The 26840-nt window shown below is 46.2% G+C and overlaps 1 protein-coding gene across 2 annotated transcripts in view; it reads right to left on the reverse strand.

The window, feature by feature from the left end:
• LOC148650830 (dynein axonemal heavy chain 11) overlaps positions 1-26840 on the reverse strand; it is a 78016-nt gene that overhangs the window by 35882 nt on the left and 15294 nt on the right. For both annotated transcript variants that reach the window (XM_088600396.1, XM_088600397.1), the window contains 32 exons: positions 26339-26561; positions 25307-25423; positions 25121-25207; positions 24588-24746; positions 24112-24195; positions 22754-22912; positions 21779-21901; positions 18971-19093; positions 17767-17991; positions 17080-17171; positions 16846-16972; positions 16271-16417; positions 15376-15609; positions 13982-14113; positions 12574-12734; positions 12315-12471; positions 10994-11139; positions 10794-10910; positions 10384-10522; positions 8769-8861; positions 8251-8445; positions 7259-7336; positions 5824-5956; positions 5584-5711; positions 5140-5288; positions 3750-3900; positions 2681-2812; positions 2143-2316; positions 1237-1441; positions 982-1147; positions 530-632; positions 209-448 (listed from right to left, as the gene is read on the reverse strand). In XM_088600396.1, the coding sequence (XP_088456522.1) occupies positions 209-448; positions 530-632; positions 982-1147; positions 1237-1441; positions 2143-2316; positions 2681-2812; positions 3750-3900; positions 5140-5288; positions 5584-5711; positions 5824-5956; positions 7259-7336; positions 8251-8445; positions 8769-8861; positions 10384-10522; positions 10794-10910; positions 10994-11139; positions 12315-12471; positions 12574-12734; positions 13982-14113; positions 15376-15609; positions 16271-16417; positions 16846-16972; positions 17080-17171; positions 17767-17991; positions 18971-19093; positions 21779-21901; positions 22754-22912; positions 24112-24195; positions 24588-24746; positions 25121-25207; positions 25307-25423; positions 26339-26561 (4699 nt within the window). The remainder of the gene's footprint in view (positions 1-208; positions 449-529; positions 633-981; positions 1148-1236; positions 1442-2142; positions 2317-2680; positions 2813-3749; positions 3901-5139; positions 5289-5583; positions 5712-5823; positions 5957-7258; positions 7337-8250; positions 8446-8768; positions 8862-10383; positions 10523-10793; positions 10911-10993; positions 11140-12314; positions 12472-12573; positions 12735-13981; positions 14114-15375; positions 15610-16270; positions 16418-16845; positions 16973-17079; positions 17172-17766; positions 17992-18970; positions 19094-21778; positions 21902-22753; positions 22913-24111; positions 24196-24587; positions 24747-25120; positions 25208-25306; positions 25424-26338; positions 26562-26840) is intronic.

Consider the following 26840-nt stretch of genomic DNA (forward strand, 5'->3'; position numbering starts at 1 on the left):
AGTGTTCCAGGTCAGATCCCTGAGGTACACCACTAATTACATCGCCACAACGATGTACAACAACAACAACATAATATAATAATAATGATAGAGCTCCCCTAATAAGTGCCAGTAATGTACTGCTGTTTCTGCTGTTGCACTGATGCAATGCAAACAGAATGGTGGGACTATGTTCCATGAATGCAAGCAAGCTTGCGAGAAGCTGCACCTGGAAAACGCTGGAGAGGTCCCTGAGGTTGAAGGTGTAGTGGAACTTGACAGCTGTGGGCAGGAAGTTCTGCACCATCCGGAGGTGCAGCCAGATGGCGGCCTGCACCACTGCAGGGCCCGTCCTGACGACCGCGGGGCCGAGCACCAGCCGCCGCAGGTGGGAGCCCAGGATCTGGGAGTAGATGGTGTCCAGAGCCTCCGCACACGGGAAATTGACAGCAAACACTGCAAAATGTCTCTGTGAGGAAAAAGCACAGCACCTTTTACTCCAGAACGAGTCCCACAGATGTGTCCTCCACCCTCTCCCCACCACAAGTACCTGCAGTCTTGAATTCACAGTGAAACTCCCAGCTGTGGGATTCATGCAGGCCACATACTGACAGTTGTGAACTTCTTTAAGAGTTAGTTTCTGTCTGTCGTACCTAGAGGTGGGGAAAGGAAAAAAGATTATTAAGCAGATTATTATTAGTAGTATAAAAATAACACTATTCATTCTGGTAAAAGTGAAACCTTTCCCATAGAGTTTAGCTGGCAGATGTTTTTGAACCTCAGAAGACGTCCAAGCACTGCACAGCCAATGTGCTCCATGTGCTGCAGATACAGTCCTGCTTCCTGAACGACACTGCACTGCTGACAGAGGAAGGAACTGCCAGGAATTACTGCCATCTCGTCACTGCAGGCTAAAAAAATTGGAGAGCAATCTAATCTCCAATTAGTGTTCCACACTTTCAGATGCCTGTGTTTTGATAAACGTCTTCTAAGCAGCCTCACCAGTGCTTGTAATCCAGGTGCTGTCTGATGAGAGTGTGGGGCTGCACTGTGCCATAGGTGTCCACTGCCGGCATGTTGAGGTCATCAATAAAATAGATCAGCCTCTTTTTTCCTGGAGGGCCGTAGTTTCGGCCAGCTTTCTTCTCCAAGGGCTTCTCCAGGACCCCTGAGACAACGAAACACGAAGCTAGCCCGATCTCAATTCTGTTGTCTTACAAAAACAGATTTTCCATGCCTCCCTGCTCCCAGTCTTACTCTGCAGCATGGCGGACGTGGTGTAGTAGTTCAAGGGCACTTTGGAGACCATGTGATCATCGGAGAGTGCTGACAGGGTGTCTCCGACCAGCACGGTCTTCCCCACCCCGCCGTTTCCCACCAGCATCACAGGCTTGCCCCTCCGCAGGAGCAGGTTGACAAAGTACTTGAGCCGCACGGTCTCAGGGGTGTGCACCATCAGCGCCTGGAACGAGACGCACATGCCGTACAGGAGAGAGAGGAGAGAGCACAGGCCGTACAGGAGAGAGAGCAGAGCACAGGGCATACAGGAGAGAGAGAGAGGAGTGTGCACAGGCCGTACAGGAGAGAGAGCAGAGCACAGGCCGTACAGGAGAGAGGAAAGTACAGCACTACAATTAGCTGAATCAAGAGTTAAAGCAGTCAACTCGAAGGGCCACAGTGGGTTAAGATTAGAATTAGGTTTCTGCATTATCCTGTTCCGGAGATGATACAGGATTCCAGGAGTAAAACCTAAAATTACAGGCTCTATCCACTAGATGGAGTCATGTGTTAGAAAACATAAGAACTGGATGTGGTAGTTCTTGTGTTTTTAAAACAAAATGAACAGTATTTACATCATTCTTATGCTGTATATGATCTCATAAAATATGTTTTGCCTACTTAGCAGTCATGAAATTGTTGAATTACAACAGGAATATTCTGTCACCTGTTAAACACTTTTTATCTAACATATGATCTTGCTTTTCTGTGGTGAGCTTCCCCCCAGTTGTTAGAAATATATTCAACACAATAACAACAGTGGATGTCACCGGCCTGAGAAATGGGCTCTGTTCTACTGATGCTCTGTTTGTTGCAGTGACTCATTTGCAAATCTGACACAGCTCGATTATTATTTTTTTAAATTCAGCTTTTCCTTTTATTTACCTGTAAGGGACTTTCTGGCTCCATTTCAAACGTGGGAACCTTGTCACTCCAGGGCAGAAACCTCCTACTCTCTGTGTCCAGGTAATAATCAAATACTGTGCCCTGGGATGGGAATTTGACAGCTTTCATCTCCTTTGTCCACCACTGGCTGAATTCAGCTCGGTAGTCAGTGAGCTAAAAAGGAAAAGGAGCAAATGTTTCAATTCACTGCTTTTCAAAGATGACTGTGGTCATAGTGGTAGTATGACAATGTGAAAAGGGCAGGAGTAGAAACACACTGCAATGCTACACTTGCTGTTTGTTTTCAACACTGACAGCCACCCATCTGAGTTAATGTGAGTCGTGGAGTAATATCCCTCGTGGTTTTAAGAAAACATTTTACCACAAGGTTCATTTTAGGACAAAATGGGAAGTTGAAGAGACTGCGGTCAGCTCTACACAATCTCTCGTGACTGCTGCTAAATCAGAAAGACGCTTTTTGTTTCTGTTTGTCACTTTACCAAATCGACTGCTATCAGCCGGGCGCCCCCTGCCTTACCTGATCCTGATAGACTGCTCCCCCGAAGGCCCAGATACAGGCAAAGACGAAATAAATCTCATAGAGTTCTCGAGGGGAGTCAGGAGGAACATTCTGTGGAGTCAGCAGGCAGCCCAAGAGTGAGCAGAGAGTCTGCAATGAAACACAGCATTGCTATCAGGACACAAGCAGCTGCAGCTCTGAGGACTATGGGCCAACTGGGATATGTCAGTCATCAAACTTCAAAACAAACCAGCACACGACAAAACGTACCACTCTCAATGCCCAGTGAACGCCATCAGTATCGACAGTGAAACACAAACCAGAGGTCGCATACGGAAACTAGGTGGAAGTGCATTTAAATGTGAAAAAAGAGGCAATTCTTTGCTCTAGGGGTTGTAAGAATGTGGCACAAGCTGCCGAGCCATATTGTTGAAGCCAAAACCCTGGTTTACTTCAAGAAACAGCTGGGTGAGATCCTTGGATTAATTACTTATTAACTACCAAACGGGCTGTGCTTGCCAAATTACCTCCTCTCATGCTTTATGCTCTATGAAACCAGGACCGAAGAACTAATTTTAATCTCCAGCAAAACACCCCTGCAACAACACAAATGACTGAATTAGGGATTTTCATTTTTTTCCTGTAACACAACCCACTACTTGCTTGACATTCTGTTCACAGCCCCTCCCTGTGGTTTCTGCAGCAATCGCCTAGGAAGATGTCCCAGTTCCTAGGCGTGAGGACTGAGCTGGGACTTCACCCCGCGTGGAACTGGGCGTCGGTGACCCGCCCAGCAGCTCTGTGCCTGCTAACCCACAAGCCCCTCATACTCCCACTCCTCCTCGAGAACCCTTTTCAACAGCTTTTCATCGACAATACAAGAGTACTGTCAATACACCTGGGCAATACAATAACGGCAAGCCTAGATCTTGTACCGACAAGATCTCCACCTAGACCCGTGTGTTAAAGGAAACGCAGCGAGCGCGGACAGAGAACGGCAAGGAAAGATGCTGCTCTCTCCACGGAGAAACTTCCAGCTACGCCAGTGCGGAGACACGGCCAGCTCAATGGGGAGAGGAGGGCCCACCTGCACCATGCTGCTCTCAGGAATGGGGGTGATGGTTTTAATCGTGCTCCTCAGCTGCTCCAGACACGGGGGGACGTATTTCTCAAACAGGATGGTCAGATTGGCCTTCTCCGACTGCTGGCTCCTCGTGTCAATCCAGCTAGCTACGTACCTGGCCAGCAGAGACAGCCCCCTCAACACAGCAAACACAAAAGAGCAACGCAAACACACACTCTGCACAGCTCCTGTGAGGCCAGCAGCTTTTTCTCCCAGTGTCCCTGATTGTCGGCTACTTCACAATCTACAGTAGCTGCTTATTCAAATGTGTCCGTAACGTATTTGCTGCTTTAGAAAGAAAATTCCATAGCTGAGATTCTAATTAACCACACAGTGCATTCCTGCTACTGAAACAATCTCAAACTGCATCAGTTTAAAGTTTCCTTTTACAAAACAGTCACCTCTTTAATTGAGCTTAAAATGTTTACATCTCGACACTGACTTAAAATGTAAAATTAAACTTCAGCATAAAAAAACATCAAAACATTTTCAAATGACACAAGTTTAATCGACAAGAGACACCTAAGCCAATTCTTTAAAGTACTTTTTAAATCAGGCTTAATTAAAACAAACCACTTTGTGCAATCAGAACCGGACTTTAAAAATGACTATTTTAGAGACAAATACAAATGGTGCCGGGATGATTAATCACATGAACAATCCCTCTAGTGAATGAAGTTTCAGCTGCTGGTGAGCTGCTAATATGTTTATGTTCTGTGATCTTTGTGAGCAAAGCCCCCAGCGATTTATATTCTATTAGTGTCATTGTTGCTGTGGGTTCAATTCTTCAAAGCAACTGCAACATTTATCATATCTAATATGTGCTGTGAGTGACTTTTCTGTTTCAGGAGTGTAATTCACTTTTGCCCTGAGAGCATCAGTGCGCCTGTGCGAGACACAGAAGGTGGAAATGCATCTGCCTACATTTCCCGTCAAACAGGAAAATAAATCATAGAGTTTGAAAATCTTTTTAGTCGAGATGCACATAACCCTTTGATGGTTGTGTTGAGTTTTAGCACGTGTTGCCTTTAGAATTGATGAGTATCAAGCTGGTGTTTTTCAGAGAATCACAAAAGTGATTCCTGCAAAGATTGTTGCCCATTAATGTAGGTGAGATTCTCAATGGAAAATAGCCCTAATTTCAAATACATTTCCACCAGCGCTCACTAAGCTGGTCTCTAATTCCTCGTGCTGCAGACCCGGAGCGCCACTAATTCAGATCCACCCGGAGTCACTGCTGTGCAGGGAATGCGGCTCTAATGTCTGATGTGGTGCAGCAGGAAGCAGCAGAAAGCAGCAGGAAGCTGGTGTCGTGCACACCGGAGGGCTGTGCAGATTTCGAGGACGGACTCACGGGTTCCAGCCCAGATCCTGGGGGTTGACGTAGAGGATTCCCGCTCGGGACACGGTGGCCGGCGTGGCCGTCCTTAGATGGCTGATTTCAAAGAGCAGCCGCATGGAGGGAGTGAGAGGCACCCGTTCGTTGCTGGCCAGCGTCAGCACCTTGGGGAAAAAACGTGGAGAGGGTTGAGGTGCGGCGCTTCTCTCTAGACCAACCCCTTCGGCCTGAACCCTTGCAATTTCTCTATCCCGTGACTGGGTTCATGAACCCATTCGTCGTTCACTTACAGCCCGCTACTGACAGCGTCCAATTCCAATTTCTCAACTCACTGAAATCACTGCTTTGAACTGTAAAAAAGAACCGAGCAGAGAGGCGTTTCTCGCCCCAAACCAGGACCGCTGATGTAGCCTCATTCAGAATTCCTGTCACGGCCAAGTCACAGGAGCAATCTGCCACCTTATTGTCGTCCATGACAGTGTTGAGGGACTCGATCCACATGGGGTCTATGTCTCCGTCCAGCACGATCCACTTCGGCCCGCCGTGAGGGAGGTTGGCCTGCTCGCGCAGCAGACACGACAGGAGCCCTGAAACGGGAAAGGCTCGCGCTGACGTCGGGAGTGGGAGCGACGGACAACAAAACGAGGGCAGGCTGGCCCCCTGACACACGTGCTGCTCGCCCGCCCCGAGTCCACTTACCGTCTTTCCACTCGCGCGTGGCGGGGTGGACGAAGCCGAACAGCTCGTCGGTGGTGACGGCCTTCGGGTTCAAGTCGCTCCACACAGGCTTCTTCCTCAGCGTGGAGTAGGTTCTGTTCAAGGTTTTCAAAACCTGCGAAGCGAGATGGAGGGTCTGTCATCGAGCAGTAGGCACAGCGGGGGGGATGTGTTGCCTGAATGCCTGAGTGATTGGATTGGGCATTGGAAGGCAGGTTTAAAAGGACCTTGGAGACACTTTGCTCTCAAGCATGATCAAAATAAAAAATAAAAACACCAAACCAGTGCTTCAGTAGTTTTAACAACAGTGCAGACCTGGCTTGACTATAAATCCACCGCGTCGAATACTAATTGCATTGGGAAATTGCATTCCCAATAGCACTGTCAGATCTGGGCAGTGCAGCTACTGTAGGCTGGGCTGAGACACTGTTAGCATGGGAAAGCTCCAAGGAAAACCAGGTTCCTGCTGGAAGTGGACCAGTAGGTGGTGCTCTTCCCTCTGGGCCATGTATGGTGACTGAAGACCTTGTGCTTTAGGATGTATAACCTCAGTGTCCTGTCTGAATGTCGTTTGGGCTTGAAATGGCCTCCCTGAAGTTCTGCTTTAATTTAACTGGTACGGCTATTTCCTACTCCTCCATCTGATCTGCTGGTATCTAATGGCTGCCAAGGACCATCCAGGTGGGGAGGCTCTTCAGTGATGGATAAAGTGTGACCCCTCTTCTATATGAAATCCTTAGGAATCCTTCAGGATGACAAACGCTATATACTGTAAATGCAGTGAGTACCCTTGAATAAACCAGTTCAGAAACCAATTTATTTGCGTGCATTGGTTTTGCCTCTTAAAATCAATGTCACGCTCCTTCTCTGTCCTGTCTCATTTCCGGTTCTTTGCTGTCCTTCCGGTGTTTCTCTCTCTCTGGGACTATATATTTCCGGGTCTTTCAGTCTGCCTTGGCTCAGCATTGACGTTTGGATGTCCTGAAACCTGCCTAGCACCAGGTCGCCCCACGTCCGCTACCTGAGGGCACAGGTTTCTATACGGCGTTCCCTGAACAGCTGAGCCCGGGCTGACCCCTGTCTCGCAGCTACGCATAGGGTCTTTTCGCTCTCCTGCCATTCCACAGTTCGTCCTCTCCGACATCCGTGACAATCAAGATTTAAGCATTACTTTTTTCTTGGATTTTCTTTGTATTTGAGAGAGTTGACTGGTATGCTGTGATGTCAGCCATCTGTTGCCCACTCTAATGACCTGCTAGTTACAGCAGAATGTGACCTAAAAGACTGTACAGTACATCTTCCACTGTAATGGAATGGTTGAACTACTTGCGCAAAACTTTGGAAAAGATCATACAATGCTCTCGAGGAGTAAAAGAGATGTTTTTTTTTTCTTAAAAGGGAGAGCAACGGAACCTACCTGGCTTTTTCCTGTTCCTGCATTTCCAACCACAAACACTGAATGACGAACAGCCAGGAGCTCCTCCAGCTGAATCACCTGGAAAGCAAAAAATTAACACTCTGATCGCCTCGATGAGTACAATTATTAGCGGCGTCACTATTAATCAGTTTCTCCATAGATCATTACCTGTAGTTAAATAGTTTGTATTTTGCATTTCATGGTCCTGAGCAGCAACTAACATGCCATATATATACTGTATATTTCCATTCTTAAACACTTTTCAAATTCAGGCTGATTTGAACTTTTTCTGGTGAGTTAACCTCTATTTGCACAAAGTAAACAAGACAAATCCTCACTCTAACAAGCAGAGAAAAACTAAAAGGCAGATCAATAAGACGTTAATAGTCTTGTAAAAGAAACAGAGGCTCCTATGAAAGCATAGGGAACTGTGGTTCTATCTCAGCAGAAATGGGTTCCTGAGTCTAACAGGACCTGGTGAGGGTAAGACAGACACAGACACAGGAGAGAGAGCATAAAAAGGCACATTATGGGAATGTAAAAATTGATTATCTCTTTTTAGGCTGTTCTGCTTTCTAGAATTGTGCAACATGCCAGGTCTAATTAATATTCACCTACTTACGTCATGTATGGGTTACATGACTTACGTCATGTACGTAATGTACAGCAACTTGTTTATGCATGACACTGTAACCCTGAAAATGTGTTCCTAGCAAAATATATAATTCCAACTTCATGGTTGTCACAACACTTGAAATACTCCATGGAATCTGAGTGAATGATAATGGGACAAGGGTTCAACATCAGACGTATTTTGTTGGAGGATTTCCTTATCAGCCCAAAGAAACGTTAATCACCATGATGCAAAGGCAGGCCCCAACACCAGGAATGTGCTGGGCCCTTCTCTGCAGACACCAGCCAGCGGGCCTGTAATTAGAGCCATAGTGAATGCAGTGATAGCATCAGGGGCTTCACTGTGATGGATCTCTTACTTTGAGGACAAAGCTCTCCTCAGGCTGCAGGCAGAGGTCCAGGGTGGACTGTCTCACCATCTGCTCGAACTCCAGGTCTCTCTGCCTGGGCACCTCCAGGGCTGGGAACAGGTCCCTGATGAGGCCCATGAAAATGGGGACATCATCTGCGATGATCTTGGGCAGGTTGAAGTCTCTCAGGGCGCGCATCAGTACCTTGGGAACAGAGACGACGCTTCAGGAGCTACTGCACAAGAGTAGGTGTCTGCTTGTGGTGCAGTTGAAGCTTTTATGCATCAGCTAATTTGACACAGTGACAGTGACAAGACAGCAGTCAAAACATTTAGGCTCTTGTAGTTCATAAGAAGGGTTCCTGCCAAGGAAACACGGCATATTTCATAGTTTATCACAAGATGCACTATTTTGAGCATCAAACATTAACATACTTAAAAGATGCCAGATGATGTTTAACTTAGTGGTGAGTTTGAGCTGATCCACCGTCCACCGTCCAGCAGAGTGGAAAGTATGAGGCGGTTTACCTGATCTTCGGGTCTGTTCTTGTCTCCTCTCTTCAGGGAGCCTGCAACCACCAGAACCGACTTGACTGCTCGCAGGCCCCAGTCGTAATGGTCCTAAGAGAGCAGCAAGGAGAAGGACCAGCGGCACAAATGTGAAGCTGAAGGAGGAGGTCGTCAAAGTCATCGATAAGACTGAGCCCTCCAGGAGGAGACGGAAGGAGTAACTGTATCACATTTTCATTAAGATGTTACAAATTCCCTCAATAGTTCAGAAATTCCAATTAAACAAAAAAACAATCAGGTTCTTAAATGCCACATAGTGACCACACTGATTTTAAAGCATACAAGGCACAAATACCTTATTGTTTAGACAGTGTTCATCCACTGTACAATCATTACCCGCTTCAAAACACCTGTATAAAGGTGACTGCCAATGTGCTAAATAACCATCAGGAGTGCAGCCTTCAGACGTGTGTTTTGGTGGACCTCAAAAAAGGGCATTCGGCTCATCTTGCACATTGGGCTGCTGGTAGCTACTGTAATAGATCCCCCGGTGACAAAGGAGAATTGGAACGAGACCATGACATCTGCTTGCCTTTAGCGGTCCAGCAGCACACACACAATACAGAATTCTCTTTGTGTTGTATTTAAGGAAATGTAATTGGGAAGTTCATTCCTTTTTTTCCACTGGAATTATAGTCCATGCAGCAGCAAGCTCATTAAATAGCATTTAACAGCTGGTTCATTACAGCTCATTACTGCAGAGTAGTAGACTGAGCTGGGATGCATGAATTATGCTTCTGAAGTTTAATTGATCTTGTTTTGTGTTACTTGCACGGTCTATATGACTAAAACTTTATATAATTTATCAGTTTATGTTCTCACGACTGTGGATAATTACTGCCTTGTAGGCTACAAGAGCCTTTCCCCCTTGTTGTACGACAGTCCCTCCCTGTTGTTACACGACACACCTTCATTAGACTACAAACAGAACACAGGTCCTTGTCAAGACAATAGCGACAACTGACTGACAGCTGGTATTCATGATACCAGAGCAGCTCACCATGCAAATAATACCAGCCCAAAAAACAATTTGCTGCTGTACAAACAGACTTAGAGTTACTTTTTTTAGATTAGCTAAAAAAGCTAACAATTTGCCCTTTCAAATTGTCATATAATAAACACAAAAAATGAAAATCAAGTAGCTGGTGAAAGGCAGTGTCGAATGGCAGTCAAAAGAACCTTTAGCACTCTGCTTACATTCTATGTTTAGAGGTCGGTCTCCTAAAGTGAGATGACTTGAACAGTGAAGTTACAAGGGAGGAGTGCTACTGAAGCAGCACTTTTCGAAATGCATGACCTCATACAGAGGGACTAGAAATAGGAATGTCTTAAGTCTGTATGTCTTGTATGTAAGAAACCCTGTTTATAAAGCAGGCTATTCTAGAAGGAGTATGTCTCTCATGGTGACCATAATTAAGCTGGGTAATCTTTTAACAACTGCCTGCCGTACTGAGGGCATCTCTAGACACGTCACCGTAATCGGCTACGCGCAAACACCCCGAGATGCACCTCTGTAAACCTGCACGTGCATGAAAGCCATGTGTGGCAACATCACATCCGAATCCCCCGGTACCTGTTTCGAGAGCAGTTCTCGGCAGAGAGTGTATAAAGTAATGAACTTTCTGGCCAGCAGCCGTGCGGAAAGGAAGCCTTCAGCAACAAGCATGATCTCGCAGATCAGCTCGATGTCCGGCACCACCATGGCACAGGGCCTGCAAGTGGATACAGATGGTGACACACCGTCAGAGAAATACAGGAACACAAACTCCCGGCATCCCACCACGACAGCAAGATGCCCAGGTAAAGATCTTAAACCCTTTTATCCTCTGAAATTTGCAGTCAAAGACAGCTACTTAAAAATAAACTTCAACCACTGTACAATGATGAACGGTGCAAGGTAAGCTGTCCATGAGGCTGTGCGCAGGAATCTCCAGAGCTATATATAGTGTGGATTGTACACTTGAAAACACTGTGGGAGCGTGCCTGAATAAAGCTTTGAGGTTTTCCGGGAGCTCTGTTCTCCCTGCATAGCCAGGATTCATTGTGATGAATATCCCCACGGACGGCTTCAGAGCAATGTCCTCCCCGAGGAAGAGAAACCTGCAGAGAACAACAGGGCTTGAGGGAGACACTTGGTGAGGGAAAACTACAGTAATCGGGCAAATGAAGACAAATGGACCTACCTCTTTCTCTTGTTTCTTATCGAATCCTGTATGGTTTTAACTTGCACAGCAACTACAGACAGCACCTCCACGGAGATTCGGTTAAACTCATCAAAACAGCCCCAGGCACCCGTCTGCGCCAGGCCTTTATAGATGTTCCCGATGGACTAAAGCGCAGGAAGGCACAGACAAACATGACAGCTTCAGTACATTGTTGAACAAGGAGTCATGGTCCCACAAGAAGAGGACATCGTAATGAGCCGTCTGCATATTTCTTCTGTCACTCGAGTTTGGTTTTACACACCTATTCTAGCCACTGCATTTTCATTTTCATAAACCTGAAACATTTGAAATGGGACACAAGGAAACCTTCAAAACAGACATGCAAGACAAAGCCCATGCACAATGTCTGAAATGCATACCAGGTCCTCCAACCTGCGTCTATCAGGAACCAGAGTCGCCTTGGGTTTCTGGTTTCTTCCTTTCAAGTCCATAAAATAATTTCAGTAGTTCATAATTCTGACGAGTTGAGACAACAAATATAAAGGTACTTATGTTTCAGTATTTTAACTCACCTGGATGAGGAAATAACAGTGCTAGTCAGAGAGCAGTGCTGTCACAGCCCCCTCATTTACAGGGAATGAAGCAGGGAGCCAGCTATTAGGGTGAAGCTGGATTGGAGGGAGGGGGGCTAAAAAAGATGCGCTCAGAGTGGTGGACAGTCTGCGAGTATTTATACACAGGAGAGCATAAGTGTGAGATTAGAATCTGACCTCCTCTCAAACTTCTGTTTAACAGCTCCATAAACTATAGCTATGAAACACTTCTTTTGCACCCACTTCATGCTGTTTTTAATTGAGACTTGGCAATTCTTTTTTTATGCCCACAAGCTCTGCAATCACAAGTGAGTTTTTCATGTCTTAGCTCTAAGCAACCACACAGAGGGGAGAAAGAGGAAGTGTAGGCAGACTCCTCCCACCTGCCTGTCTTCAAGCCAATCATCTTTTAACACATCACAGGCTGCACAGGCCAGTGTTGCAAGTTAAGTGCTTGTAAAGGGCAGGTGTGTGTGTCACCAACAGCATCACATGGCGACAAGCGCCTGCAGGTGACTGGGGGGCCACAGGGGTCGCTGTTGCACCAAGAACTAAGGAGAGCCCTGAGCGAACATCGAATCCCAGCCCATCATGCGCAACTGCTCGAGGTCAGCTAGTGACATGACCCAGCCTCCATCACTCAAAGGACTCAACCTGCTCTATTTAAAAATGTAATTCCTGCCTGAGGACAGGGGCTGGAGTGTGCGTGAGCTGTAACAGAGTGGTGCCTCTGCGCGGTGCGCTACCTTGTAGTCCATCTGCTCGGAGCAGTTGAAGACATAGACCATGATGCCCAGCGCTCGGCCCAGGTCCTTCGTGGTCTCTGTCTTGCCTGTGCCGGCTGGGCCTGCAGGAGCCCCACTCATGGTCAGGTGCAGGGACTGCGTCAGCGTGATGTAACACCTGCGCCATCACCGGAGGAAGCACAGGACACGGGATCTGTACCGTCACTGCCTTTCCCGTGGGATAATAATGCTCAGGGCTCAATTCTCCTCTCTTCCTTACCTGTCCGTGAGCGGCGTGATGACCAGGCGGGAGGTGTTGCCCAGATACTCGTAGGAATACCGGAACTGCGCATCGCAGATGTTGGCGAAACAGTGGCCCTGCTCCTCGTCCCAGCGGGGGCGCAACTGAGACAGCCAGGCAAAGGCTTGAGAGCTGCCGACCTGTGGGACAGCCAGGGCGTCACCCTCTGAGCGGAGGACAATTTGATATCCAACTGAAATCGAGGTATGACTAAGAACGCAGAGGACTGTGCATATCAACTATGAAATGCAGAAACTGTGAACAGGACAAGAGCAGCTCTCCTCCCGCTGCCTGGATGTGATCCCAACGATCACAGGCTCTGAGCGTGGAGAGTGGAGAGAGCAGGGACCCTCAGAACACGGCGCTGTAACTGCACGATCACAAATATTTATCCAACGGCGCAAAAGAGGGACAAAACAAAGCCAGGCAACTAGAATCGGTCTTACCTCCGTTAAACAACTAACAACTGCAACCTCCAAAATATTGTGAAAATTACCAGCTTATGCATTGCAGCTCTTCCTAGGTTATATCAATGCTCACTGCAAATTAAGAGGCATTGCACACATTATATAAGCAGTAAAGACAATCCAAAAATCTAAAAACATTATGAAAACACTGGGCAGACACCGGGCACCTGGTATAGCACAGGCAAGTGCAGAGGAACAGAGGGTAGTAAAAATGTCCTCTATAAATGCTAGATGAAGCAGAAGCCTATGAAAGGGACTTCAAGTTGACAATGTGCAGAAGCAAAAAAAAAAGCACACAAAATGCTATGGTATGAAATTAATAATTAAAGTTAAAATAAAGTAGTTAGTGTTGTACTAGTCAGACCTCACTCCTATACTGCACTATAAAAGGACTTGAGCCTCCTGCACAGTTGTGTTAAAAGACTTGAATGTCTTTATCAACCTCATGGGTGATTTTATGCCTGGCAGTGAAACAAGAACACATGGGTACGACTGTGAGCTACTGTACGTCACTAAAAGCGCAGATTGGAACTGTGAAAAGAAGGTGCGTCAATACACAAAGTGTGGTGGGTGTGTGGAACAAGCTGTCGGGCCACATTGTGTATGTTGATTCCCTGGGAACCTTCAAGAAGCATCTGAATGAGATTCTTGAGTCGATAAAGCCATTAGCAACCAAACAAGCTAGTTGGGTCAAATGACCTTCAACTCAATGTTTCAAAACATCAAATTTATGTTCTTATCTGCTCCAGGTCACTTCAAACTGTCTTTTGACAAAGGAGAAGGCTGAAGGAATTTTAGATTATTGCATTCTGTACACAGACATGCCTTGTGTAAACTTCTAAAACAAACTGTTTTATCTATGGGGAACTGAATTCTAACCACAAATGGTGTCAGCAGTGTATGTTCAAAGCCCAGCTTACCTTCTGAGCTATGAGCTTTGCTACCACATCCCTGGCGTGAACATCGATGGTACAGATAGTCATGACTTTCTGCCTGTCTCCTGGAGCCAGCTCTCCCAGCAGCATGTTAATGAGAGCGTTCAGCTGTGCGATCTGTGCATAGCAACAACAACGCATACTGCAAATTAACAAACGCTGTACTGTACTTTACATCAATATTTCTTTCATGCAGCCATTATCTCTAGTTGTTGGCTTACAATAAGAGAATCATTATCTCTGTTACTTGCCTTCTTGCAGATGACCCTCTCTTGCAATAGCAAGTTTCAAATTAACAGAGAACCGAGTTCTCCTGACAGTTCTACATTTACTATATATACTGAATTGTAATAATATAATTAACATCCCCTTACATCCTTGGCTTTTTAGTTCACTATTACAGTGGCACTGAAGAATCCTGCTACTGTACTGTTGCTGTAATAATTCTTCCTGCACTGGATTTGCGAGTGTGTGTGGGTTTGAGATTGATCTAATATAAGAAGGTCACACATGTTGCTTCAGGCTGATGGGGCTACATGTCATTGATCAATCTCCCCAAGCAGAGTGGGCAAAATGTGTTTGCTTGTGGAGTGGAGACAGTCCTTCTGTAGGTGCTTGTGAATGAGCTGTAACACTGGGACTAGAGACATCCTCCACCCAAAGACATGTTGGCTGAGTTGATTGTCTATGCTGCACTTGGTGTCTCCAAATTGTTGCTGTATGCATGTGTGTGAGTGTGTGCATGTGAGCATTCCTGTGTGTGCCGTGTCTGTCGGAGCGTGCATCATGCATGTGCTGTGCATGTGCGTGAGTGTCCGACCATGTGTGTGTGTGTCTGCGTGTCCAGCAATGGACTGGTGTTCACTCGGGGCTGTAGTTTTCAGGGCTAGGTTCCGAGCTGTTGCGATCCTCAATGGGATTAATCATCTTTCTGATAATAGATTCTGTATATAGGTGAATAAACAATGTATTATTGTTTGCTTTTGTGAAGCACTATAATCCCCACCATACTTTTCAGAAAGGCAGTAGACTAGGTTTGTTACCAATGGTCACCCGAAGACGGACATTGTTGGCCTTTGGAGTCTGAACAGATACAGTAGCCGAGTCCCAAAAAGAGACGTTACTAAGGCATGTTATTTAAGTTGTGCAAGTACAGACTCTGCCGGCGATACTTTTTCTTCAGAATTATCTCCTCACATCTTACATCATGAAACCCTTCACAAACACGAGGCACGGACGAGTATGTCGCCTGCCAGTGTGTGCTAATACGACCAGAGCTCCTCCTCAGCTGGAGCAACATGTCACAACATTCCACCCCACGCTCACTGAAATCACGAGGCACAGGCGGCCGCAGTGCTGCGACCAACTGGCCTTGTCACCTGTTTCTTGTTGTAATCTCTCAGGGCCGTTTCAAAGCCCTCCTCCAGCCTCTCGAACGCTATCCCCACGTCGGCGGTCCACCAGATCTGGGAGCCGGTGAGGGAGACCTGCGCTGGCCAGTCCAGGACCCACTGCTCCCGGGGCTTGTCCTCGTAGGCACCCAGGGCCTCGGCCAGCTGGCCGCGGACGGTCCGGCGCATCGCCTCCTCCAGGCGGTTCAGCCACACCTCCACCTGCGCAGAGCACAGCGCGCACTCAGACCCGCCAGCAGGGCGGCCCCCTGCTCGCTGCCGCTGATCACATCGAACTGCAACAGGGGTCGTGCGCACGTCGGCTGCAGAGATGATGAATGAATAGGCCAGAGCGCGGCAGCAGCGCTGTTGTGGTCTAAACCCAGCACTGCGCTGTAGCCGCCGACGCTCTCTCGCTCGGGCTAAAGTCACACTCTGACTGAGACACCTGGAAAACACGCCAGTGACGGGTCTGCAAGGAAACGCGGCTCAACTTGACACAAAGTTTCTGTGCTGCAGCTGTATAGTTTTTTGCCATTAAGGACTGTGCTGGGAGCAATGCTAAAACTTCATTAAAAGCACTAAAACTTCAAGTAAAAGAATAAACACTAAAAGTATAAGTAAAAGCATTAATTATTCCAATATATAAAAAATAACTCCTAATACCGGGATACACCAAACCCAACTGGCCAACATGCCATTTTAATATGTAAAGATGTCTTTTCCTCACTCATACTCCAGGTGGCGCTGTGCTACAGTCAGACCTCAACAGCGGTTATCAGTCACTCCGGCACGAGCAGTAATCAATGCTCCCTGATCTTGGGAAGCCTGCCTTTCTTTTTAGTGGTTTAAGGCTGCGAGATGGAAACAAAACCAATCTTACCTGACCGATACAATTGCAGTGCGTGTGGAAGGGAACATATTCTTTTTCTTTGCTGAACATTCCCACTGCCACTGAACTTTGCCTTTCACTGCTCTCAAACTGTAAGTCGGCCATATTGTCAAACAGTTTGGCAAGGTGCCGTGTGACCTATTAAAGAAATAGACCTAGGGATTAGGTGATCATTTTACATATGATGTTACAGAACGTTTATGAGATCGTTGGCCAGGAGAAGAGACCAGTTGGCCAGCCAAGCTCGTTTGGTCTGAGGAGCTTACCGATCCCAGGATCTCGTCGAGTAGCTTCTTGGAAGACACATCAGCTTCAACAACAATGCTGGACGCCCTGCTTCACGCTCCCACAACTCTTTGTGTAAAGAAGTGCTTCTTCTTCTACGTTTTAAATACATCTGTTTTACACATCCCCCCCCCCCACCCTTAGAACCCTTAAAAAAATAGTTGCAAAAGGCTGAAATCAGTGTGCAATCCAGAAAAAAAGCTTCAACATAATTATCACAATATACTTTTCTCCCCCAGAACCTGTAGCAGCCTTCCACTTTCCTGCAGGGTCCTCCTCACCTCTTTAGGCTGCGTGCCTTTGGAAAGGATATCCAGCAAGTCCGCAGAGGAGACGAAGTAGAAACGGGGGAAGGCCAGCCGCTTGGTTTCCAGATAGTCGGCTAAAGCCTTCTCGCACACCGCCAGCCTGGGAGGGAAGAGCAGTGCCGTTGCTACCTGGGCCTGTCTGCCGAACACCCGGGCATTCCACAGCTGGCCGACACCCCTTGTCAAAGAAGACGATTCAGCACAAACCTTTTCTGCAGATCCTCGAGCCTTTCAAACAAATGGGGCTTGTTGGTGGCTTCTATTACGTTCTTTGTTTTGGTGCTTTCAAACATGAGTTCCTTCACACAGACAGGGAGAAGCAGATAGTTAAACTGCACCACAGCGTGATGACCGTTTGAGGGCAGTCAGGAACAACTACTGTTCTGCGAGAGTCTGACTGTCAGGTGTGTGCTGACCCATTTACTGTGCTGAAGAGGAACTGCATTTCAGGTTCTCGTGTCAGCATCACAGAGTTATCTACACTACCAAACCCAGATGCACTCTCAGGAATAATTTAGCCTGCTTCTTAAATCACTTTCTTCTTCACCTTTTCAAATCTACCGACATTCGCAAAGCAATATCTTGAGCAGAAAGAGCCAAGAACTTTGTGACAGAGGTACAGTGAATGAAGTCAGCCTGATGTGATACACAAATGGGACCACCTTTAACATCACAAGAACAAGAATTTTACTTCAAGATCACAGATTATTCACAGATGTAAAGAAAAGGCATATAATACAAATTTTCATATTGTTTTATCATTAATTCTAATCAGTCTATTAAAAACAGCAGGAATATTGTTTCAATAGAATGAAATTATGTTTAATCTTAATTACAGTTTGCAAAAGGGACTTTTAGAAAATTCATTTGTAAGCCACTGTCCGCTCTAGCTACCTTAAAATCCGCATCTATGCCGTCGAACCTCCCGGCGTCCTGGGGCAGCTGCCCCCGGATGTCCTCGGAGCCGATGAAGATGCTCTCCAGGTGCGCCCAGGTGCGCTGCACCTCCAGCCAGATGAGGATGACCGAGTCGGCCACCGTCAGCCTCCTCTGCCAGCCGGACACCTGCTCCAGGAAGTGCTCCACGTGCTTGCTCTGCAGGATGGCCTGCAGCTGCACCTGAGAGCAACAGGGAGGACACCACAGCTGCACTGTCTGCGAGTGGAAGCCCATGCAGATCAACTGTCCTACTAATAATAACATGAATACGTCCCGCTAATAATAATGAGTCAAGTAACTCCGGAGTTAAAGTGGAATCCCAAAAAAGGAATTATCTCAAAACAAAACAACCAATAATTTCCAAAAAATCATATTAGTTCACTTTAATGCTCTTGTTTTGGCATTTTAGTATTTTTTCTGATTTCCCTCATGGACAAATTATCCATCTAATGAATTTGTAAGGGAGATATTACCAGGGGTAGTGAAGGCCAATGCATGAATACTTCCTCTGACAGTACAGGATTGTCCAAGGGTGAATATGCTGCACTGTCTAGAAACAGGTTTTATTTGTAGGCCAGTTTCACACCTGTTTTCAACTCATTACCCAAATCTACACAGCGCAGGAATGTCAGACCATGCACAGATGTGTCTGGGAACTCAAACAGCTGCCCTACAGAGACAGTTTTCTTCTCTGCTCATCAGAGTTGCAGACTAGACCGCGCTTGCCATACAAAAACAACAGACTCAGTCCAGCCCCAGTCCCAGCGCAGTGCACTGAGAGCATTAGTTCACCACTTCCATTCAAATTGTCATGACTAGGAATAGACAGGCCATATTTTGCACTGTTGCAGCCTCAGAGATCTAAAAAAAACATTGGAATGTTTCATGCCTCCACTAATCTTGCAGCTCTGTACTCCAGTAATCCTCCCCATTCAGAGACTGCTCTGTGTTTGCTTAGTCTTGTCCATAGCTGACACATGGACACGGGGACAAAATGTGTAATGAAATGTGTACTGAAATTTGAAAAAAACGATAAAAGCTATACAGAACAGAAATTAAAAAAATAATTCTAACACAGATTGAGGAGTCTATTTCAGATTAAAATTCTTAAAATGATTCAGCTCTACCAAACTGTCGCGTTTATGTTTCCAAGCAATACCTGGTTGTCTTCTAAAGCATCAATTAGTTCTTCATCCGATTTTAAAAGTGGAGTTGATGTCCGGTAGTGGTCTACGTAGCAGAATTCCATGGCTGTCCATGTCTGAGTGATCTCTGTGAGAACCTGTGGTGACACATCTGAGTATAGACAATACTGGCAGACTGAACCCTTCTTTTAAAGAACATCAGCAGGTTAGGACTGGGGCTGAAGCATAAGGAATGGAATAGGACTGGGGCTGAAGTATAAGGAACGGATTAGGACTGGGGCTGAAGCATAAGGAATGGATTAGGACTGGGGCTGAAGTATAAGGAACAGATTAGGACCGGGGCTGAAGTACTGTATAAGGAATGGATTAGGACTGGGGCTGAAGTACTGTATAAGGAATGGGTTAGGACTGGGTCTGAAGTATAAGGAACGGATTAGGACTGGGGCTGAAGTACTGTATAAGGAATGGATTAGGACTGGGTCTGAAGTATAAGGAACGGATTAGGACTGGGGCTGAAGTACTGTATAAGGAATGGGTTAGGACTGGGTCTGAAGTATAAGGAACGGATTAGGACTGGGGCTGAAGTATAAGGAACAGATTAGGACTGGGGTTGAAGTACTGTATAAGGAATGGATTAGGACTGGGTCTGAAGTATAAGGAACAGATTAGGACTGGGGCTGAAGTACTGTATAAGGAACGGATTAGGACTGGGGCTGAAGTACTGTATAAGGAACGGATTAGGACTGGGGCTGAAGCATAAGGAATGGATTAGGACTGGGGCTGAAGTATAAGGAACAGATTAGGACTGGGGCTGAAGTACTGTATAAGGAACGGATTAGGACTGGGGCTGAAGTATAAGGAACAGATTAGGACTGGGGCTGAAGTACTGTATAAGGAACGGATTAGGACTGGGGCTGAAGCATAAGGAATGGATTAGGACTGGGGCTGAAGTATAAGGAACAGATTAGGACTGGGGCTGAAGTACTGTATAAGGAACGGATTAGGACTGGGGCTGAAGTATAAGGAACAGATTAGGACTGGGGCTGAAGTACTGTATAAGGAACGGATTAGGACTGGGGCTGAAGCATAAGGAATGGATTAGGACTGGGGCTGAAGTATAAGGAACAGATTAGGACCGGGGCTGAAGTACTGTATAAGGAATGGATTAGGACTGGGGCTGAAGTACTGTATAAGGAATGGATTAGGACTGGGTCTGAAGTATAAGGAACGGATTAGGACTGGGGCTGAAGCATAAGGAACAGATTAGGACTGGGGCTGAAGCATAAGGAACAGATTAGGACTGGGGCTGAAGTATAAGGAACAGATTAGGACTGGGGCTGAAGTACTGTATAAGGAATGGATTAGGACTGGGTCTGAAGTATAAGGAACGGATTAGGACTGGGTCTGAAGTATAAGGAACGGATTAGGACTGGGGCTGAAGTACTGTATAAGGAATGGGTTAGGACTGGGTCTGAAGTATAAGGAACGGATTAGGACTGGGGCTGAAGTATAAGGAACAGATTAGGACTGGGGCTGAAGTACTGTATAAGGAATGGATTAGGACTGGGTCTGAAGTATAAGGAACGGATTAGGACTGGGGTTGAAGTACTGTATAAGGAATGGATTAGGACTGGGGCTGAAGTATAAGGAACAGATTAGGACTGGGGTTGAAGTACTGTATAAGGAATGGATTAGGACTGGGGCTGAAGCATAAGGAACAGATTAGGACTGGGGCTGAAGTACTGTATAAGGAACGGATTAGGACTGGGTCTGAAGTATAAGGAACGGATTAGGACTGGGGTTGAAGTACTGTATAAGGAATGGATTAGGACTGGGTCTGAAGTATAAGGAACAGATTAGGACTGGGGCTGAAGTACTGTATAAGGAACGGATTAGGACTGGGTCTGAAGCATAAGGAACGGATTAGGACTGGGGCTGAAGCATAAGGAACGGATTAGGACTGGGGCTGAAGTATAAGGAACAGATTAGGACTGGGGCTGAAGTACTGTATAAGGAACGGATTAGGACTGGGTCTGAAGTATAAGGAACGGATTAGGACTGGGGCTGAAGTATAAGGAACAGATTAGGACTGGGGCTGAAGCATAAGGAACGGATTAGGACTGGGGCTGAAGTATAAGGAACAGATTAGGACTGGGGCTGAAGCATAAGGAACGGATTAGGACTGGGGCTGAAGCATAAGGAACGGATTAGGACTGGGGCTGAAGTATAAGGAACAGATTAGGACTGGGGCTGAAGTACTGTATAAGGAACGGATTAGGACTGGGTCTGAAGTATAAGGAACGGATTAGGACTGGGGCTGAAGTATAAGGAACAGATTAGGACTGGGGCTGAAGCATAAGGAACAGATTAGGACTGGGGCTGAAGCATAAGGAACGGATTAGGACTGGGGCTGAAGTATAAGGAACAGATTAGGACTGGGGCTGAAGTACTGTATAAGGAACGGATTAGGACTGGGTCTGAAGTATAAGGAACGGATTAGGACTGGGGCTGAAGTACTGTATAAGGAATGGATTAAGACTGGGTCTGAAGTATAAGGAACAGATTAGGACTGGGGCTGAAGTACTGTATAAGGAACGGATTAGGACTGGGTCTGAAGCATAAGGAACGGATTAGGACTGGGGCTGAAGTATAAGGAACAGATTAGGACTGGGGCTGAAGCATAAGGAACGGATTAGGACTGGGGCTGAAGTATAAGGAACAGATTAGGACTGGGGCTGAAGTACTGTATAAGGAACAGATTAGGACTGGGGCTGAAGCATAAGGAACAAAGCTACTGAAGTGTGCTGGAAATGAGGGTTGACCTTCTCGATGCCCATCTCCTTCACTGCCTTGTCCACGATGCTCCGCACATCCTCCTCCACCCTGTGCAGCTGCAGGGCCAGCAGCTCGGCCAGCGTGGTGTCCCCAGTCATGGCGAACTGCACCTGCAGGCAGAGAGGCCACACACACAGGCTACAGGACCCCCGCACCTCGCACACTGCCGCCGAAGCCAGCCGGACGCCCCGCTAAACCTATAGCTTAGGACAATGACACGTAATGCAGGGGTTCGAGAGGGAGACTGCGTCAGTGCGGGAGCTGCAGAGGAATAAGCAGAGGTTAATTCCACACATTGTTCTGCTTCCCCACCTTGTGTCCCAATTCTTATTGTTTCTGTGTGGAATGAGCTCCTACTTGTACTCTTGTCATGTAATGACATTTGTGTAAAAAAAATAAATAATAAAGGACGGTAAATAATGCAACAGGACTAGTTCAGGACAAAAAAAAATCAAGCAGCAGCTGAAAGTAGTGTTGGTGGACCAATAGGTGGTGCTCTTCTCTCTGCACCAGAATTGCACCAGTATGCTGGCAGACGTACAATGCTCTAGGAGGTGCTGTCTCTTAGACAGAAGTTACTTGGTCATGAAGGCCCCATGGCACTGTTCAGGAGAGCAGGGGTATCAGCCCTGGAGCCCTGAACTGAATTCCACCCTGGACTTGAACAGTCTGCTCTCCCTAATGTGCCCATGTATCTGAACTGGTGAAGCCACTCCTCCCCAATGTCCCCCCCAGTCTGTGTGCGACGGGACCGCTGGTGCTACACTCCTTTGCTGGAGCACTGGTTCCTCTTCCACAGGTGCTTTCAGTTAAAAAGCGCTGTATAAACGAAATGTGTGATTATGAGACAGAAGGATGTGCTCCAACGATGTAGCTAAATACTGAAGCACCTGCTCTACATTCACAGGGGTTCCCTCAAGGCTCCTGGGCTCTCGCCGCTCGAGACCCTGCGGCTCGCTCACCCCCGTGGTGCTGACCAGCTGGGCCCAGTGGCGCTCTCTGATGGCCGGGCTCTGCAGCTCGGTCACGGCGCGCAGGGAGGCCAGCAGGTTCCTCACGGTGGAGTCCAGGCCGCTGTAGGCACCCCAGGCCCGCGCCGCCTTGTCCAGCTGCCACATGTCCTGCGCAAATCGTCACGGCGACAACACGTCAGCGGTTCCCTGTGGCTCGGGGGGAACGTACGGCACAAGCAGGCCCGGACGGCACCTCCCAGCTCCCTCAACACGAAGCGAGAAGCGAACTGAACCGGACAACCTGAAATAATAAGACTGGTCTCCTATCAGAAGCAGAAGCATTCGCTAAAAATGTTAAAAATGTGTTACAGGAGAACAGCCCTGGTTACCGGGGACACTTACTCATAAGGCGTAAATGAGAAGAAAACAGGCAGAAGCCTGGTACAAGTGGAAACTACGTGAAAGTGTATTTAAAATGGAGAACAGGGCAACTTCTTTCCTCAAAGGCTTGAGGACAAGCTTTCATGAAACCACTGAATGAGATCAACTAACTCATAACCTCCTCTCAGCTGCAGTTTCTCCTGTGTTCTATATGATTTTAAAATGTGAAGATGATTGGGGATTACAAGTATGGTAAGACATGCTAAGAAAATAAAATATCCAATCCAATAAAATATCCTAGGAAGATAGCTCCTAATGGCCCCTTCAAGTTTGTAAACATTCTGAGGTTCTTAAAGCCACTTAAAAATGGGAAATGCTTATATGTGAAATAAGTAGTGTTTTTAATTTTAAGTACATGTGTGCTTATAAAAGATCACTATAGTCTTTGATCAAAAAAGAGAGGTTTTGATTGTGTGGCCTGTCACAAGACACTGAACACGTTCAAACCCACCCAAAGCCTCTGCTGCGAGCTGTGTATCGATTCAGTGGAGCGCGCCAGGCGTGATGCACTGAATCACCTCCAAGTGCAGAGGAACAATTCTGGCCTCTGTTTCTCCTCCCTGAGCATTAGCACAAATTATATGTCATGTTCCATTACGCCACAGCTAAACTGCCTCCTTCCTTGTAAACAGCCGAAGTCTCTTTGATCCAATCAAGTCTGACATTCATGTCTCTCCCGTGATTGAGGGAAAATTACTGCAGAAAGGCTTTTACTGCCAGCTGACAGGGGAGAAAGCAGCTCTTGATAGTGCTTGCGCAGAAGCAGTCAGGTGTAACAATATTTAGTAGCATGAGAGCATAAGAAAGGTTACAAACAAGAGGCCCTTCGTCCCATCAAGCCTGCTTGGGCTGAATTCTGACTGTTCTGGGCTCTGGACCGGCGAGACTTTAGTCAGCAGCGCCAAGAAATTTTCTGTGGCCCCTACCTTGGCAAACCTCCGCAACTCCACCTCCATCTGCTCCACACTGACTTCTCTCCAGCGGGTCTTTGTCCAGGCATCTACACTGGTCTGCAAGACAAGCCCAAAAACGACACCCTTCACGAAGAGCAAGATCTGAGGCTCTTTGAAACGCAATGCTGCACCCCACCACCCTTGGCTGCAGCTGATTAAGTAACAAAGCTGTCATTTCTTGTGCAATTCTGCAATGCATAAGCAGGGCGCGTGTTTTTTTTTTCTGCAGAACAGCTTTTCTTATTCTACAGGAGGGTCAGAGGTCACTGCAATGAAGGCCTCGAAACCATTACAATATCTGAGCTGCAAACTGGCAAAAAGGTGACTGTGTGTGCCTGTATGACTGAGAAGAAAGTATACAGTAGCTCACTCCTAAAAGTTGTTTTTTATTTGATACAAAAAAAATGCACACATGTTCGAGAATATCCTGTGTCAGAAGAAAAGCATACCCGAACATATATAATGATGTCCCACAGGTCTTTGAGGATCACAATTTCCTGACGGCACAGCTCGAGTTGCCTGTACTCCAGAGTGCTCACTTCAAACAGGTTACTGGACTCCTGCAAGCTGGCCATCTCTTCTTCCAGCTGCTGGATCTCTCTGTTTGCCTGGAAGGAAACCTCTGTCTGACAGTGGCTTGTATCTAGTGGCTGTATTACATGTTCCCACCATGTAAAATATCACACATTTCTTCAGAATCACTCAACGTTACCCGGTGCTACTGTGCTCCAAAAGCTCAGCACAACCACTGATACTGGGGCCAACCATGTACTGATACATGTATGTTTCTGATTAATAAGGAACCTCCCAAAATTGGAGACATTGTAAGAAAAATGAATACTGTGGGGAAAAGAGGAAGTTAATGTTACTTGTAAAGAGATTATACAAAGCTGCAGTCTTCAGAACACTTTAATTAATCATTTCACATAACAATTACACAGTGTTACCAGTGAGTCTAAAAACTTAAAAAATATATATTTACTTTTTGTAGTAGGCCGTAAGGTTTTTCGGAATTATAGGCAAAAGGTGCTTCCAGTCTAAATCTTTCTCTAAATTCGCACTGCTTCATCTGAGGAAGAAAGAGAAAAGTATGTCAGTTCTGACAACAGGAGTATGTCAAGGCACCAGAATCTCAGTAACAGAGGGATCTGTGGAGGAATTCACTTACTTCAAATGCCACACACTTCCTTCTAATTACTGACAACTCAGCTGTCTGGAGAGGAGCAACTTCGTGTTTCACAGACACAGCAATTTTCTTGGTATTGTTCCATTTCTCCGGCAGCTCCTGAAGGGATTAAAAGGAGCAACACTGAAGGGATTAAAAATTTGTTCTTCAGAGACAGTGATCAGCTCAAACAAACCGATAAATCCCTAAACTACAGAAAACACCTTTATATTGGAGGTCAGTAGAATTTGAGAAATGAGCAAGTGAGTGGGTCAACATGCTTACATGCATTTCTTGCAGATCAGGTGCTGTGGAGACAAAATTAGTGTATGGAAAACACTCAATTTATAAACATGAGAACTGTGTTCTCTTAGATTAGATGAAAATGAATCACAGTTCCCAACTTGTTATGACACAGAGTAAACACAGTGTTTACTATGGTGATCCAGAAGTGCAAAACACTATAACACAAATGAGAGCACAAACAGAAAAGACTGCACGAAAAACCTACACAACACAAACAAAAATAAATGCACAAACAGAAAAGAATGCACAAATAAAAATGTGTTCTCACCACCGACATGACATCTGTTGTAAGGTGAGAGGGGAGGCTACAGACCAGTGTGAAGTCAACGAAATAATTGTAAATAATTAAAATAAACCTACAATTTAATGTTATATACTTTAGACTTCATATTTACATTTGTAATTTAAAATCCTAAAGGATTCAGAGTGGGGAAACTCGCATAAGAAGCCATATAAAGTATATGAACGTCTTATAAAAAACAGAGCCCTGGAAAGGTTAGAGAACTTGATAGCACACTGTCATGACCGTTGTGAGAGCCCATGTCTGTTTTGAACACATTTGCTTGCACATTCTTTTTTGTCTGTGTTGTGTAGATTTATTTTAGTGCAGTCTTATTGGTTTGTGCACTCTTTTTTGTTTCTGTGTTTTGTTTCTTCTGGGCCAACGTAGGTTACTGCTAGATTCCACACGGTACAAGATGCACTTGTGGTCAAGGCCCGTGGCCTCACCTCCAGCTGTGTGCACACATGATCCGGCATGCGGTGCCCATAGCCTTCCAGCAGGACAATGGTCTCCTTCAGGGGGTGGAAGAACTCATCAGTGGTCGCCTGGCGGTCTCTCACTGCCAGAAGATAGCCCATGACCTCCACCAGACCACTGTAGTCACCTTCCTTCAAAGGCCTCTGAAGGCCTTCGTCTGCCTCTTTTATAAATTCTTCCAATTCGTTGAGACTGAAAAGGAAAATAAATAAGAATCGGAATAACACACTGTACATCAAGGCCATAGTTCTCACTATATGATACACATGATACATATGATACACATGCTTTAATCACAATCCTTCTTTCTTTTCCAGTCACGATTTCCAATAGAAAAGTCCAAATCACCATTTGTCACCATTTCAAAGAAAAAAAACAATTTGTAATTCTGTGGGGAATAAAAACCAGTTGTCCCCTGCAGGATACAGTCTCGGGCAGGAGAGGCTCTGGGCTGCTGTGTGAGGAATAAAT

This window comes from Lepisosteus platostomus, chromosome 12 (assembly GCF_059453375.1).
Source record: "Lepisosteus platostomus isolate fLepPlt1 chromosome 12, fLepPlt1.hap1, whole genome shotgun sequence".
Taxonomy (NCBI): domain Eukaryota; kingdom Metazoa; phylum Chordata; class Actinopteri; order Semionotiformes; family Lepisosteidae; genus Lepisosteus; species Lepisosteus platostomus.